The 14666-nt window shown below is 44.7% G+C and overlaps 1 protein-coding gene across 7 annotated transcripts in view; it reads left to right on the plus strand.

Annotated features, from left to right (window-relative positions):
* The window catches only part of dennd4b (DENN/MADD domain containing 4B), a 37976-nt gene extending 29551 nt beyond the window's left edge, over positions 1 to 8425 (plus strand). For 4 of the 7 annotated variants that reach the window (XM_023801312.2, XM_023801306.2, XM_023801308.2 and 1 more), the window contains 10 exons: positions 81 to 294; positions 381 to 663; positions 1349 to 1453; positions 1569 to 1744; positions 2027 to 2177; positions 2442 to 2681; positions 2770 to 2869; positions 3753 to 3918; positions 4384 to 4439; positions 4952 to 8425. In XM_023801312.2, coding sequence (XP_023657080.1) covers positions 81 to 294; positions 381 to 663; positions 1349 to 1453; positions 1569 to 1744; positions 2027 to 2177; positions 2442 to 2681; positions 2770 to 2869; positions 3753 to 3918; positions 4384 to 4439; positions 4952 to 5097 — 1637 coding nt within the window. In that variant the 3' untranslated portion in view covers positions 5098 to 8425. Of the gene's footprint in view, positions 1 to 80; positions 295 to 380; positions 664 to 1348; positions 1454 to 1568; positions 1745 to 2026; positions 2178 to 2441; positions 2682 to 2769; positions 2870 to 3752; positions 3919 to 4383; positions 4440 to 4901 lie in introns of all 7 variants that reach the window. The other 3 variants (XR_011992895.1, XM_023801307.2, XM_023801311.2) reach the window with 3 other exon arrangements.
* Positions 8426 to 14666: the final 6241 nt, after the last annotated feature.

A 14666-nucleotide genomic window follows, 5' to 3' on the forward strand; every position in this document is an offset into this window, starting at 1 on the left:
CTGTGAATATATTTAGGAAGCATTTCAGGGGGGTTTTATTCTTGGAATGTGACCTTAAGATGTACCTTCTGTCTTGGCAGAGCCTACGACGTCCAGGAGAGTCCTGGCCCCGAGCGGTGGAGCGGCAGCCCGGAAGCCGCCAGTGGCTCCGCGCGACTCCATAGGCTCCACCTTACTGCCCCCTGGTGGCCGATTTGTGCGGCGGAGTGACATCTGCTTGTCCACCTTCTACAAGGACTACGCTGAGCCGGCAGGACCGGACTGCGTCTGCCAACCTGGAGAGAGGGAGGGGAGGTGAGAGGGGTGCTCATATGAGGTTGGGGGGGGTTTGGGTTTGGGTTGTGTAGAATAACACCGCGCATCACCATGGCCCCCGGCAGCAGAGCTGCAGAACCACGAGAGGTGTCGGGCCGAAAGGCCGTGGACGAGAACTGCAACAATGTGTCGTCGCCGAGCCGCGGCCTGGCGGGGAAGCTGCAGCAACTGCTGACGCCCACGAGGAACCGCGCCTCTGTCCGACGCGCCGCCAGCGTGGACGACCGCAGGCCTGGGGGGGGCGCCGTGGCGACGCGCCGGGTGTCCGAGCAGCGGCAGTCTCGTAAAAACCAGGTGGCGGACTCGCTGCTGAAAGCCAAGGAGCGACTGTACAATGCCACCTCTGAGGTACGGCTTGGGCGGGGGGGCGTCACACCGGTGTAGCTAATTCAGCTCTGATTCATATTCAATAACGAGATGAATTAGAAACTCGCCAATGATTACTGTAGGAATCCAGTCAAAGTCTATGTTTCTTAGAATTTCTATATAAAATACAACTGTTCTTGTAGCTCAACATGTAGAGTGCTGTGCAGACGATGTGATGGTTGTGGGTTTGAATCCCAGGCAGCACACATAAATTGTAACATTTTCCTTCACTCTAAGGGTGATACACAGGGCAACTTTTAGAGCAGGTGTTGCTGACTGATGTTGCTGAGGGGGCAACAAATATCTATTTGGAAAAACTGCGATTGGCAGTGGGCAACTTTACGCCATCATCCGGATCCAGATGAGTTGCCATTTGTCTCTGGCTGGCAACTGGCCGGCAACATTTGCTCAAGAAGTTGCCCTGTGTACCATCGTCATAAGTTGTGTGGCTGAAAGCATCAGATAAATGAGTGAATTAGAATGGGTTTCCTCGTCAAAGAAGCTTCTGAGTTTTTGACTAAGATTATGCATTATACATATATAGTATGTGTATACATGTTTTACAAAATATTAAGGAGTATCTCAGTTAAGTTCCAGTAAAATCAGAAGACTGAATGTCAAAGTGAAACTGAAAGATCTTCTATTTTGCTGTCTGTTTTCACCCCAGAGTTCGCTCTCAGTGGGGAGCGACATTGACATCATAGAAACCACCAATATGACCTTTCAGCTCAGGAAGTCCTGGGATTCCACACAAGAGGGAGCAGGGCTTGAGGTTTGACCCGTTTCCTGTTGTGCTTGGTAGAGTGCAGAGGAGCCGCACCCCGATATCAACATGTTATCTGTATCTTTGTCGTCCTTTGTGTGAACCCTATGCGATGCCTTTCCAGGTACTGATGTCCAGCTGCTCACTCTGTCGAAAATGTAATTCGCTGGTCTATGATGAGGAGATCATGGCCGGTTGGACGTCTGATGACTCCAACCTCAACTCCAGTTGCCCCTTCTGCTCAGCCACCTTCCTGCCGCTGCTCAATGCAGAAATCTGCGACCTGGGGTCCGTCTGCAGGTACCTTCACCATCTGCTTGGTCTGTGTCCTGCTCCTGTGCTGAGATGGTCCATACCAGTCCTGTTCCCTTATATACTTCTCCCAAAGGGTATCGATGTGCCAGTAATTGAATGGCTGTGTCCTTGTTTTTGGGACAGGAATGTCTTGGTGGCCTTTAATGTTCCCTTAATAGTTCATGGAATACCTCAGTTCTAGCCTTCAGCATCAACATGAGAGGCAATAAAGGTGCACATGACGGATGCGGTGCAGCAACCAGCTTGTGGTTTCGCTTGCATTTTCAGCTTAGAGCGCAACAACTCTCTTAAAAATGGCTCTGAGGCAGCAACAGCGCCCCCTGGTGGACAAGATGGATTAAAGCAGCATCTCTACAATGGCGTGAGCGAGGACACCGGCTCTGAAACCAGCGCGTATTCAGAAGGCAGCACTACCACGGTACTGTAGATGTCTCATGGTGTGACCTCCTTTCTGTCATGTTGATTAATGGAGAGCTAATGTATGGATTAATGCCGGCTTCTGGGTATTTAAGACATGTTTCCTATCATTTTAACAGTCCGAACCCAGGTATCTTAAACTGAGATTCACACGCTGGTGTTCCCTGACAGCACATAATTAATTGGTTTCTTCTCTGAGCTTCTCTGGAGCACAGTGCTGCTTCATGTGTACTGTACCTGACTTGCCTGCCGCTTCTTCTCCCAGGGTTCCTCTGCAGGGGGTATACCATTGGTGACTGTGGCCTACCTAAGCCCCCTGGTACTACGCAAAGAGTTGGAGAGTCTGTTGGAGAATGAAGGGGAGGCCGTCCTGTCCCAGGGCCTGCTCCTGGACAACCACTCCATTATCTTCTGGAACCTGGTGTGGTACTTCCAGCGCTTGAGCTTGCCCAGCAACTTGCCGCAGCTTCTGCTCTCCTCACAGCTCCCTGTCCATCTCACCCAGGTGCCCCCTAGTGTTTTCTCATAGTACTGCATGTCCCTGCTTCTCCTGTGGACTTCAGAGGGTGACTGTACTTCCCTGTGTGACCCAGGCTCCCGAGAACTTGGTGGTGAGAGTGCGACTGCTGTGGGACACCCTAACCCCTGATACCGATTACTGGCCACCCCTCTATGTCCTCTGGAGAATACATAGTAAGATTTTCTCTGTCATATACCTAGAAGGTAGATGGTTGTGGAGTGTGTGAATAGATTGTGTGTTTCAGGGTGTGTAAGCAGTGCAAATTGTGTCCTAATGTGCACATGATTTTTTGTTCCAGTGCATAATTTAATGTAATCAGTGTAACTCTCTGCTTGGTTTTTGGTGAACCAGTGTATGGATTGTCTGTGGTTTTTGGTGTACAGTTTCAAGGGCACTTTTCCAGGGATCCCAGGTACCTTACTTCTGGTGCTTCAAGAAGGTACCAAAAGTTCAGTACCTCAAGGTGGTTTTCCACCGGTGTAAAATCTGGCACCAGCACTAAATGACATCACAGCACAAGGCGGGATATTTTGTACTGAATTCGAAAAATGTGTGAAGTATATTATACGGGTGGTCGATGGGCGATATTAATACCAACATTGCATGTTGTGCACTTGCAATTCTATCTTCTGCATGCCAGTGTATGGATTGTCTGTGGTTTTTGGTTTACCAGTGTATGGATTGTCTGTGGTTTTTGGTTTACCAGTGTATGGACTGTCTGTGGTTTTTGGTGTACCAGTGTATGGACTGTCTGTGGTTTTTGGTTTACCAGTGTATGGATTGTCTGTGGTTTTTGGTTTACCAGTGTATGGACTGTCTGTGGTTTTTGGTGTACCAGTGTATGGACTGTCTGTGGTTTTTGGTTTACCAGTGTATGGACTGTCTGTGGTTTTGGTTTACCAGTGTATGGACTGTCTGTGGTTTTTGGTTTACCAGTGTATGGACTGTCTGTGGTTTTGGTTTACCAGTGTATGGACTGTCTGTGGTTTTTGGTGTACCAGTGTATGGATTGTGATGCTGTTGACACGCTAAGCCCCATGTGGTCCTCCTCTCCAGGCGGGGTGCCAATGCGCAGCTACAGCTGGAGGAGGCACAATCACCCCTTCACCCTGGCGTTTCTGGAGGAAATGCTGCGCTGCGTTGGCATGAATGAAGTGCACAAGGCAGTCACACTCTTCCTGGATACTGTTGCCAGGCAACCTGGAACTCCTCTAATACAGAGGTGAGAGAGAGTGTGAAAGAAACAACTTCTTCATGTTGGTGTAAAACTGTGGTTTAATCGCTTTCAAAGTGTGTCCGCTTAACCATTTGAAAACCTTTATTGAAATCACCCTCATATTTGCTACAGTCATCCAATACACCCATATATTTTTTGACCTGACCACTAGCAAACCTCATTAGGATGATCAGTACCTCAGTGACTTTTTTAACAAAATTAATTAATCAGATAAGTGAACTGGTGGTGAAATTTAACAAATATACCCTCCCGTCTCGGATAAACAGCTTTAATCGTTTTCTTTGGCTACCTGACTGTATATAAAGTATGACGTGTACTGCTTTATTATAATAAATATTGTAGCATATTTGATCAGTCTTCAATAACTGTATTCTGCTGCTGTAGAGGCATGAATAAAGAGTTCTGATTGTTTCACAGACAGACGTGTGTAACTTCTGTATTCCTCCGTAGGAGTCTCTACAGAGAGATCCTGTTTCTCACTTTGGCTGCAATGGGTAAAGATGTTGGTAAGTTTATCAGTTTATCACTGAAAATAAAGGTGTCGTTTCTGTCTTTCCCTTTGACGTTTGGCCTGAACGTAACGAGGAAGACAGGCAGTGATACCTGTGAACATGGACGTTCACTTGCTGTTATATACCCATCTACGTGGTACTTAACCAGAGTCGCTCCAGTAAAATACCTTTGTAACCAGCCAGCCTGAAGATGTCTTTGGTTCCTCCAGAATGCACTGGATTCTGTGGCTTTGCAAAGCGAGCACTGCTCTGAGGCTCCAGCTCTACCAATACTTTGTCTCCAGTTCCAGAATTATGGAGTTAAATATTTCAATAACTGGTAATTTGGTCCGAAATTCAACAGAAACCAGTAATTTCGAACTGTCATGCACTACTTGTTTGTTTATTTTGTTTGACCTTGTTTGTTTATTTTGTTTGACCTTGTTTGTTTATTTTGTTTGACCTTGTTGCCACTAGGGGTCACTGCAGAGGAATGTTGAGCTGTACCGTCTCCTTTGCTCCCGCAGCCGCGTTCGATAAGAAGTACAAGGCGGCGTACGCACGACTCGGCGGCCTGCTGGGGAAGGACGAGGTGCACAGGAAGAGGGCCCAGCCCCCGAGCCCCAAAGCTGTGGACTGCAGACGCTGCTTCCTGTTACCGCTGGAGTGCTGAGATCCACCCAGGGAGGGGCCGGCACCAGGATGAATACACACACACACACACACATCCACGCTCCAGTGTGTCTGCCTGTCAGAAGCTTCATCCCAGTCTAAACTGGTGTTTTACCCACTGCGGCCTGGTCAAGCTATCGCTAGTTCTCTACTCGCTGTACCTCAGTTCTTCAGTCTGTATTCCCTGACTCGCCCCTAACTAATCACATTCACAATATTGACTTTTACTGAAGACGAGTGTGTAGTTGGTTTAGCCCGGATCATTCTTTGCCGCAGTTTTGGTTCCATACTCCCCGTGTATCCTAAACTAACCCCCTATAGCCTCGACGTCCCCTCTGGTGCCCCAGGCATCTGAAATTAATCGCTGTCGGAAAAGCACTTTGACCTGCTGTGACCTTCCGAATCTCGTCTGACTTGAAAATTAAGCTTTCACTGGAACCTTTTCTGAACTGTGCATACCTTGGAGGTGTAAACCACTCAGAACGAGAGATGCGACGCAGCGGCCCATATGGATACGTAACAGGTTTAAATGGAAAATAATGCAGTTTATTGGCACGCGTCATGTGAACCGGTAACATACCATGGCTTGGAGCTAAATGTTACCGATGAAGCTGTATGTAGTATAACGCAACCATGTTCATACAGACCCATGCAGAACGGCACTGAAGATCAAAATAGCTGTCGCTTGATGTCATTTACGAGCCTGTATCATACTTTGCAGGATATTCGCCGCCCTCTTTTGGCTGTTTATCGAGGGGCTAGGCAGTGTTTGCCGTCTCTAACTGAGCCCTTTCTTCTACTGTTATTCATTTGGAATCTGAGCTGCATCTCTCAACTGGGCCTCCTCTCTTTCGGTGATATGGCAGCGGTGCTGGGAAAGAGCTTTGAAGGCCTTCGCTGGCTTTCACGCCCCCCCCCCCCCCCCATTTCAGGAGGATCCCTTACACTTACCGTGCCCGTCTTTCCCCAAGTGCCCCGCGCCGGAGTCCGCCGATCTGGCACCCAAAGAGACACGCATCACTCTTCCCGCCCTTTGAGAAGATTGATGGGCGTACGAGATGCAGTGCTGCACGAGGTGCAGTGCTGCACGAGATGCAGTGCTGCACGAGGTGCAGTGCTGCACGAGATGCAGTGCTGCACGAGATGCAGTGCTGTACGTCTGCCTGTTGCCCACCCCCCCCGCGGAAGCAAGGCCGGGAAATGGACCAAGATCGATGGCTGCAATGTTTCATTTTGCCAGACGGTGGCAGCAGAAGCACTGGATGGAGGCCACAAAGGAGCCAAGGGCTTTGGATACTGGCTTTGTTTTTTTTTGCATTGAAGTCCCTGGGCCCCCACCTCCAGGTACCTGCCCTGCAAATACACATCAAACCATTTTTCAAGGTTCAAAGCTGTGTATTTTTTTTTTGCCTGTTCTGCAGGGCTTTTCTGGCCAAGGGAAAAAAAATTGTGGGAAAAAACTGTGGATACTGTATATTGAAGGAGAAGCAGAAACAGGAAGCGGGTATTGGATATGCGATCCCTCATCTTTTGTATTTTCCTGCCTTCCCGTCCTTGCTGTATACGATAGATATGTCTTTGAATGCTTGAGGTAATGTAGGGTAAGTTTTATCGTCTGAGGGGTCTTTCAAGAACATAGCCATTGCTACTGTTTTTTCCCCACAACTGTCTATATTCATTTGTCCCTGTCGCCTGGATTTTGATACAGGGCTTAATTAAATGCATTGTTTACTCTGTTTGAATCCAGGTTAATGTTTTAGTATCTCAGTGGTTTTCAGCCGTAAAGTCCTTTGCTTGACAAATGAAACTTATAATGTGGCTTTTGTTTAGCATCGATCGGGTGTCTGAAGCTTTTCTATTGCACAGTAAAAATCCCAGATTTAGAACTATACCCCCATCACAATGGGGGGGTGCAATCTGCAGTCTACTGTAACATTACTTTTAGTTAGCTGTTACATTTGGGGGAGTTGTGTCCATGTCGGATTGTGGATAACATCTAATGTTTTGTGCATTTTGAGTCCCTTGTTGATATAGATTGTAGCGTGACTAGCGTGCGGTCCACAGCACCCCAAGATGCACATTCAAATGCATAGAGTGTAGATTTTAATTCAGCAGGCCGATTTGCACAACGCGTTAACAATGGTTAAATGTACTCACAGTCGAGAAAAGTCATCAGAGTTATTGATCCACCAGCCTAATGTGAATAAATTATTATTTTTTTTTGGTCCAGCAATAATATAATTTTAAAAGCGCTCTGATTCCAGGTGGGTCTGACCTCTGGGTCTGGTTCTCTATCCTTCTTGGAACCGTAGACTGTACGTGGTTCCATATAATACTGAGGTTTTAATGGCACCTTCAGATCTATATTTGACTCTTCCTTCTTGTTCCACTGATTAGTGTTAAGTCTGCACTGATCATTTAGCTTAGAATCTTAGCCTGAGTCATGGTGGGGGGGGGAATTAAAATGATCACAATGTAATAATATGTTAAGTAAGCCTTTCTGTCAATGCTGACAAAAGCAATAGTTTTGCCATACCTTGTGCCATATGCTTCGGTAATGGGTGCACAGGACAGTAACAATATCTGATATATACTGTGCTGATTTGAATTAGTCAATGCTATTTATCAGTGGGAAAGTTACAGTTGAAACCTTATTTCGAGGGTGTACTTTTTAAAGAATAGATATGCCATGAAGTAATTGTTAGATTTCCTGGCTGTTCCCATCAGCTGGATTCTGTGGCTTTCGACACGTTTGTGTTTAGGCAGCTTACTGCTTGTGTTAACTATCGTTTGGAAAATCGGTTCAGACACGCGGGCGATGAGGCGGCCTCTTCATCCTGGTTACTCTTGGCAGATGATCAGCCCCGCCTTGTGCTTTTGCGCGGCTAAAACGGACGTGCGGCGGACCTTCGCAGAACAGAGCTGCCGTGCTGGGCGTACCGCGGTGAGAACAGTGGGTCTCGACCAAAACTAGCTTTCGGCCGGAGTGACCGGGTGGAGGGCGGGGAGGTAAAAATCAGCTTTGCGGTAGTGAAATGTCTCTTAAGAAAGACACACCAGGTTTCGACATTTATGCTGGACGAGAGTGTGTTTCATTTTCAGCCCCTGTGTATTTTAAACCAAGAATGGTCAGGAGGGAATTTCAAGTTTAAAAAAAAAATTACTTTTATTTTTTTATGGATAAATGAACAAAGAGATGAAAACGACTTTATTTAAGAGTGACTTTAATTGTGTTGCTGTTGTAATTTATATGGCTGTGATTTTTTTTGTTTCATTTTGTTTTGTTGTAACTGTCTTGTTTGTAAAAAACAAAACAACCCCGTAATCTATTTGGCTCAGTGTGTTCTGTGTCTGCTGTGTGTGTGCGCGCCATCATTTCTTAGCAGATAAGCTGCGACTATCAGAAAATTAGCAACAAAAAAAAAAAAAAAATTGAGTATGTAACTGGCTGTCATCTGAAGTGACGTGCATTAGCTTTTTCATTTTCACATTTTACATATTTACAATTTGCAGCAGTGCAGGTGTAAGCATGTCGTGGAAGGGGACACCCCGAACCCGGCTTGTGGGGACTTGCAGGGATTCTGAGATGTGCTGCAGCCTCATAGTTAATCCTGCGGATGGACTAATAGAAATAGAGAGACTGTTTCTTTAAAGGACTGACACTTAGTACTGATCCATTATGAAAACCCTTGCAGGTTTAAGAGCTTTTCAGTTGTAACACTTGTCAATTTCATTATAGGATCTAGGAGGAGGCAGAAGCGCTACTTGTTAAACATGAGAAAATCCATGCAGTGCGGCGCAGGGCTCCATGAATCTCTCCCTCTCACTTTATCCCCAGTGTGTTTTGTTTTCTTCTTCTTGTCTTCTCCTCCTTTCCATCTCTGCTTCTCTCCATCTTTCCAGCTTCACCCCCCTTTTCATTCCCTTTCTCTCTCGGCATTCCCTGCCGGCTCTCCTACCCGCCGGATAATGGAGTCAACAGCTTGTGAAAGTGGCAGTATGAGAAGCGCGTGGGGTGCGTTGGCGAACCCGGATTAGTGTCCTGTGATCGTCGCCATGGGTAACCGCGAGGCCATTATGCAGCAAATGGGATAAGGGGCTATGGCTTTCCGGGCAACGGGCAGCCAAGGACACTTAATATAGCTGTGTGCCATATAGCGGCCTGGCCGTTTAACTCGAAAGGCCCGATAAACAACTCCATCGCTCTAGGCGCCCTGCCAACACAAACTAGGTAGAAAAAGGTCTTTTCTCTCTTAACAGCCCCTCTGCCATCTGAAGTCCTAATCATTCACTGCCCGCCATCACTTTATACATCTGCTTGCTCCGGCTAAGTTTGAGTTTTCCTCCCTGCAAAACAGCGGGTGTTTTTTGATTAAATAATAATAATAACAGCATTTTTTACATGATTAATTAATATGTACATCTCACGCTAGGCAGCTGGTCGGCTGATTGGGTGGATGATGCATACCTTTGTTGGGTTGCGAAACGGCATCTCAGAGTCATCTCACAGTCATCTCAGTCATCTCGACTGTGAGCGCGTCGATTCTCACGTAATTCTAGCAGCGTGCCTTTGCTCCCGCTCCCGCCAGCTCGGACTTTTCTTGCTCTGACTGCCCGATGTTTGTCGTTCTGCCATAGCTACCCAGGAGAGATATGGAGACCTCACGCTGACCCTATGAAAACTTCTCAGCTTAAAGTCTCACTTACACAAGCTCCTTGCCCATCCTGGTGTCGTCGCAGCAATTGGTATTCAGCTGCCGCTTACTGCGTATTGAGCTGCATGCCAGTATCTGCAAAGCTCTGTAAAATGTATATGGTCTAACTTCCATACAGGAAGCATGTGAAGTACCGTCGCCAATCACAGAAGAGGAGACGAGGGCGACTTCTAATCGACCGGATGAATATGTGCCATTAAATGAAGTGCAATTAGGCGGTTCTCTTAAATTACACCATTTGTTCCAAACATTCCCGGCATTAGATGTGACTGTGAGAAATGAGTCATTTAACGGGAGGAATTTCTGATGCTGGGGTTGGCATCTAACATTAATTGCAAGAACAGTCATCAAGATGTATGTAATAAACTGGTTATTCTGCTTTGTTTGCAAAATATGTTCAGAGTACATGATCATGCTTAATCCATCCCATTTTCATGTATTACAGAGGGTGGAATGAACTTATAAAGATGGGGGTGGCCAGTGGTTCGGGAATCGCACTTGTAATCGAAAGGTTGCTGGTTCGAATCCCTGACCAACAAGGTACCGCCCCCAAGCACTGATCCCCAGGCTCTGAATTAGCTGCCCCCTGCTATGTCATGATGTCACATACTGTATGGGTTAAATGCAGCGGACACATTTTGTTGTGGTGTGTCAACAATGATCACTGATTTCTAAATTCTAAACAGAGATGTACCCTAGCAAAGTTTTCACTACAATCTTAATATTTTATATACTATTACGTATTTATTTGATGAATTATTTGATAAATTATTACATTTAAACACATTCCATGCAGACAGTTTGCACTAGATAAGTGGTGGTGAAAGATGGATGATTGAATACTCTATTATAAGCAGCTCAAACTGAGTGCACAGCACATACAACATACTCTGTGAAGGATCTTTTACATTGCAGTTCATTGTGGTATCGGTAAGAATGGACACAGCCTTTTAACTGTAACAGTCTTGCTGTTTTAAATGAGTGAATTAGTGGATTTCAAGTATTGCTGTATTTTTGTGAAACAGTGAGTACAATGGAAGTGCCTGTTTGTCAACTTTATAATTCTGGACTATATATCAACTCCAGTCTGCATCACAATCTGTGTATGATGCACTGAATCCAGTCGTAATGTTGGATTGATTAACATCTTCGGCTCTGTTGGTAAAGATGAAAATGACACGGTGGATTCTGAGTGAGCGAGCTGTATTCAAAGGGTTCTTCAAAAGATTCCTTGTTCGTGTTACCTGCATGAAACACACTGGGAAAAAAAAATAAATGGATGGTTGGACTTCACGTTTTCCAAATGCTTAGTAGGTAATCAAAGGGCTTATGAACTGACCATGTGATTGAAGGCTGCATATTCCAGTACTTCCAGAAAGACCTGTTGCTCCTTTGTATTTAATCTATATTGTTATTCCATGGTGGACTGATCTTCATGCATGTTGCTACCATGAGAAGAATCAGGTGTTACAATCCATCATTTTTGACAATTTTAAGTTTCTCAATGCACAATACATCTTGAACGCTTCTTTCTTTTCGCAAACATAATTGTATAATGGTAAGTAAGCTGTTCACCTGCAAGAAGTTGCACAAAGAAGCAAACTTTGACATGAGGTATTTAAATTTTCTATAGCATATGGTTTTTCAAGCCGATCATCTAATGTGTGAGGAAAGGTCAAACATAAAGTGCCATTGCAAAATGACGTCGGCTACATAAAAGAGGAAGGAAGGGTTTGTGTATTTTCAGCACTGAGGCATAGAAAGCTTTTCTTAGATGTGAAGGCAAGGAGGGCTGAAAAACATTCAGAGCATGCAAGAAAAATTATTGTTTGTTAAATATTTTAATATTTGTTATGGCATACAATTCTATATTTTGCATTGGACTGGCCCATTATGTCTCTGCCTTAATACTGTTAGTTTATACCTATAAATATGGTTCTAATTAAGGAAAAATGGTACATAATCTGTCAGTTTGTGTACACAGCCGACCCATCCAGATCACGGTTGGCATTTGTGAGTTACAGAACTTTTTGTGTGTTGTCTGCGGCTTTCGCTGAACCCCAAACACTCCCAAAAAAATCCCCATTTAATTTCTTACGCAGACCCTGCAATACATCGCAACCATGATGAGGAAAGAGGCAATGCAGAATTATTAAAGTATTGCTGAATGTACATGAGTAAAATGGTAAGTGATTTAACCTGCCCTGGGAAATATGGAGCAATAAAGACCAAAAATGTCCGAGTTCCAGCAGTTATGGGCTCCATGCACTAATTTATCTACAGGAGAACTGGACTGCCAATTTACAGCTCACAATTTATGGCGTGAGGTTAGTGGTATTACATCCTATTGTATCACTGCTAATTGAGACTTTATACGGTTCAGAAGATACAATTGTGATATATACTATATGAATCGGAAGCATTTGTCTGAAGTAGATCTCTGCAGTTGCATGCTGGGAATTGTTGTATTCCTTCAGTATTTTCTTACATCCGTGCTGTAAAGGTATGAAGCCCCCCGACTTCATGTGCCCCTGAATGACACGCCAGATTCTACAAATTCAGATAGAGATCAAATTCAGGGCTGCACACACAATACAGCAAGGCAAAGAATTCCGCAATATTACACCCTTATTCACAAACCACCTATGTTGTGCTCTTGATTGAAATGCTCTCCCATTAACTAGAATTGATGTTAGGGGGCAGTAAATGAGTTAATCTCAATGCTAGCATGAGGTACATAGAAAGGCATGTAAAAATACTAATTATGTGTTTACGCTAAACAGGTGACATGAAGTTAGTTTAAATGATAATGCATAAGTTCAGGAAGACCATAAGAGGTATGTGGGAAAATATATGGATCATGGTTAATTATTATTAATCACGAAAAGCAGATGGCCAGGCTCCGTGTAAACAGTTCTCAAATTACACTGCACAGGTTTCGCTCTCAGATACGCAAAATAGACCAAACTTCCTTTCTATTCACTTGTACGCTTGGAATAACCCCTGGAGAGGAAGTTAATAGGATTGTTAGGAAGATCATAAAGGGGGCTAATCTGTAGCCCTGCCAAAAAACAGACATGCTCCCGTTGCTCCATGCCCACCCAGCCCCGCTTCTGCATGCTGATATCCAGTACATAATGGATGCACTGTACCGACTTGAAACCGGCCCTAATTAGATCTATTTTGCATGGCTTTTGTGAAGGAACAGAAAAGGCACCTAATGAAAAACACCCCATTGGCCTGTGGTCCTTTTTAAGGGGCTGTCCATTGTGCGCCGGTGGTGCCCCACTGCGTATGTTAATGCTTGTTAATTGGCTGTTGTGTCGTGCTGGGCGGCACACAACTTTCCGACAACTCGCTGGCGGAGCCTCACTTTCTAGCTGCCCCGCGGAGGCGAGCTGATGGGGAGGAGCGGGCTGGCAGCCTGGGCTCTTAAATTGGCAGAGGGCACCGTGCATTAGCTCCAGATCAGAATGACTCCATTGTTCTTGTTGACCCTTTTGGTTTTAGCTGGGGATGGAAATGCTGATTGTTGACATTCTCTGCGTCCCCTGATTTTATTAATTCCTATATAAATAGCTGTGACTCGAGCTGCCTCTGGCTGAAGCGGTGAAAATGTGAATACTAGAGTGGCTTTATTTAGCTGAAAACGAATTGTACCGATTTGACTGCTCATTAAGCGGGACCAGATTTCATTAATTTCACAGGTGTCAGTTACCAGAGCTGAATGTGTGACTAAAGGATACGGCTCCGGGTCTCAGCTCCAAACCAGAGCATTTTCTCCTGGATTCCTTCAGTAAAATGCATAACGATACAAGCAAGCAACGCTGTATGTTGCTTAGCATGAATATGTCTGCAAAGAAAAATCTGGAGTCCATAATTAACACTCAAAACAACAGATACATCAAATACAAAATATCAGCAACCTTAATTTTTTGCCAAATTTTGATTCCTCTAGTTAGTGTGACAAGAACATGATAACTAAACTTCAAACAGAAAAAAGCTTTTGTTTTTTGAGCTGTCAAAAAAAAATCTAACAGGATAATTAGCTGATTGCAATTATTAACCTTTTGGACCATAACTGAAAAACAGCCATAGTGATTGTAAAGGAGAATCAATCGTGTGGTGTCTCAGTGATGGGAGTGATACAGACTATGCTATGGGTGAGAGTGTTCAGGGTCACCTGCTGGGAGAGGGATCATACTGGTTGGCTTCACTGTCCCTTGAGTACCAGCAGTGCTTTGGCCTCTCGCACCCACCAAAGGTTTCTGTCACCTTAGACTAATATACCACATCTAAGTTCGGACCCTCAATACAAATGTATCCTGTTCTGTTAGTAGCACAATAGACACTACCAACAAGAAATGGCATTAAATAGCCCATAATGCTGGTTTCCCACAATGTGTGCTTGTCCCCGGGGAGGGAAGCAATAGCGCTCACCTCTGCATCCCTCCCCCCAAATGATAGTATCTGACATGTAAGTTTAACATGAACTTAGAGGTATGACTAAAACTGCACTGTCCTTCATGTAGTTATCAGTCCATCTTCAAGGCATTTGTCTTACTGGTAGCTGGGAATGAATAACCTTCATGAAGGATAAAACACACAAGCTATTCTGTGTGTTACTAGGTTAAGTGGGAACACTTTACTTGACGGGACACAAATAATATACTATGATAATAATATTTATTTATTTAACATTTATTTAACCAGGAAGGTCCCATTGAGTTACAATAACTCTTCTTCCAGGGAGTCCTGGCCAAGAATGGAGGCTAGTTACAAGCACACAATAGACATACTACCAAATTCACTAAAGGCAATGAAACATATAACTACAAAACACAAGTCTCTCAAA

Source organism: Paramormyrops kingsleyae, chromosome 9, assembly GCF_048594095.1.
Source record: "Paramormyrops kingsleyae isolate MSU_618 chromosome 9, PKINGS_0.4, whole genome shotgun sequence".
Lineage (NCBI taxonomy): Eukaryota > Metazoa > Chordata > Actinopteri > Osteoglossiformes > Mormyridae > Paramormyrops > Paramormyrops kingsleyae.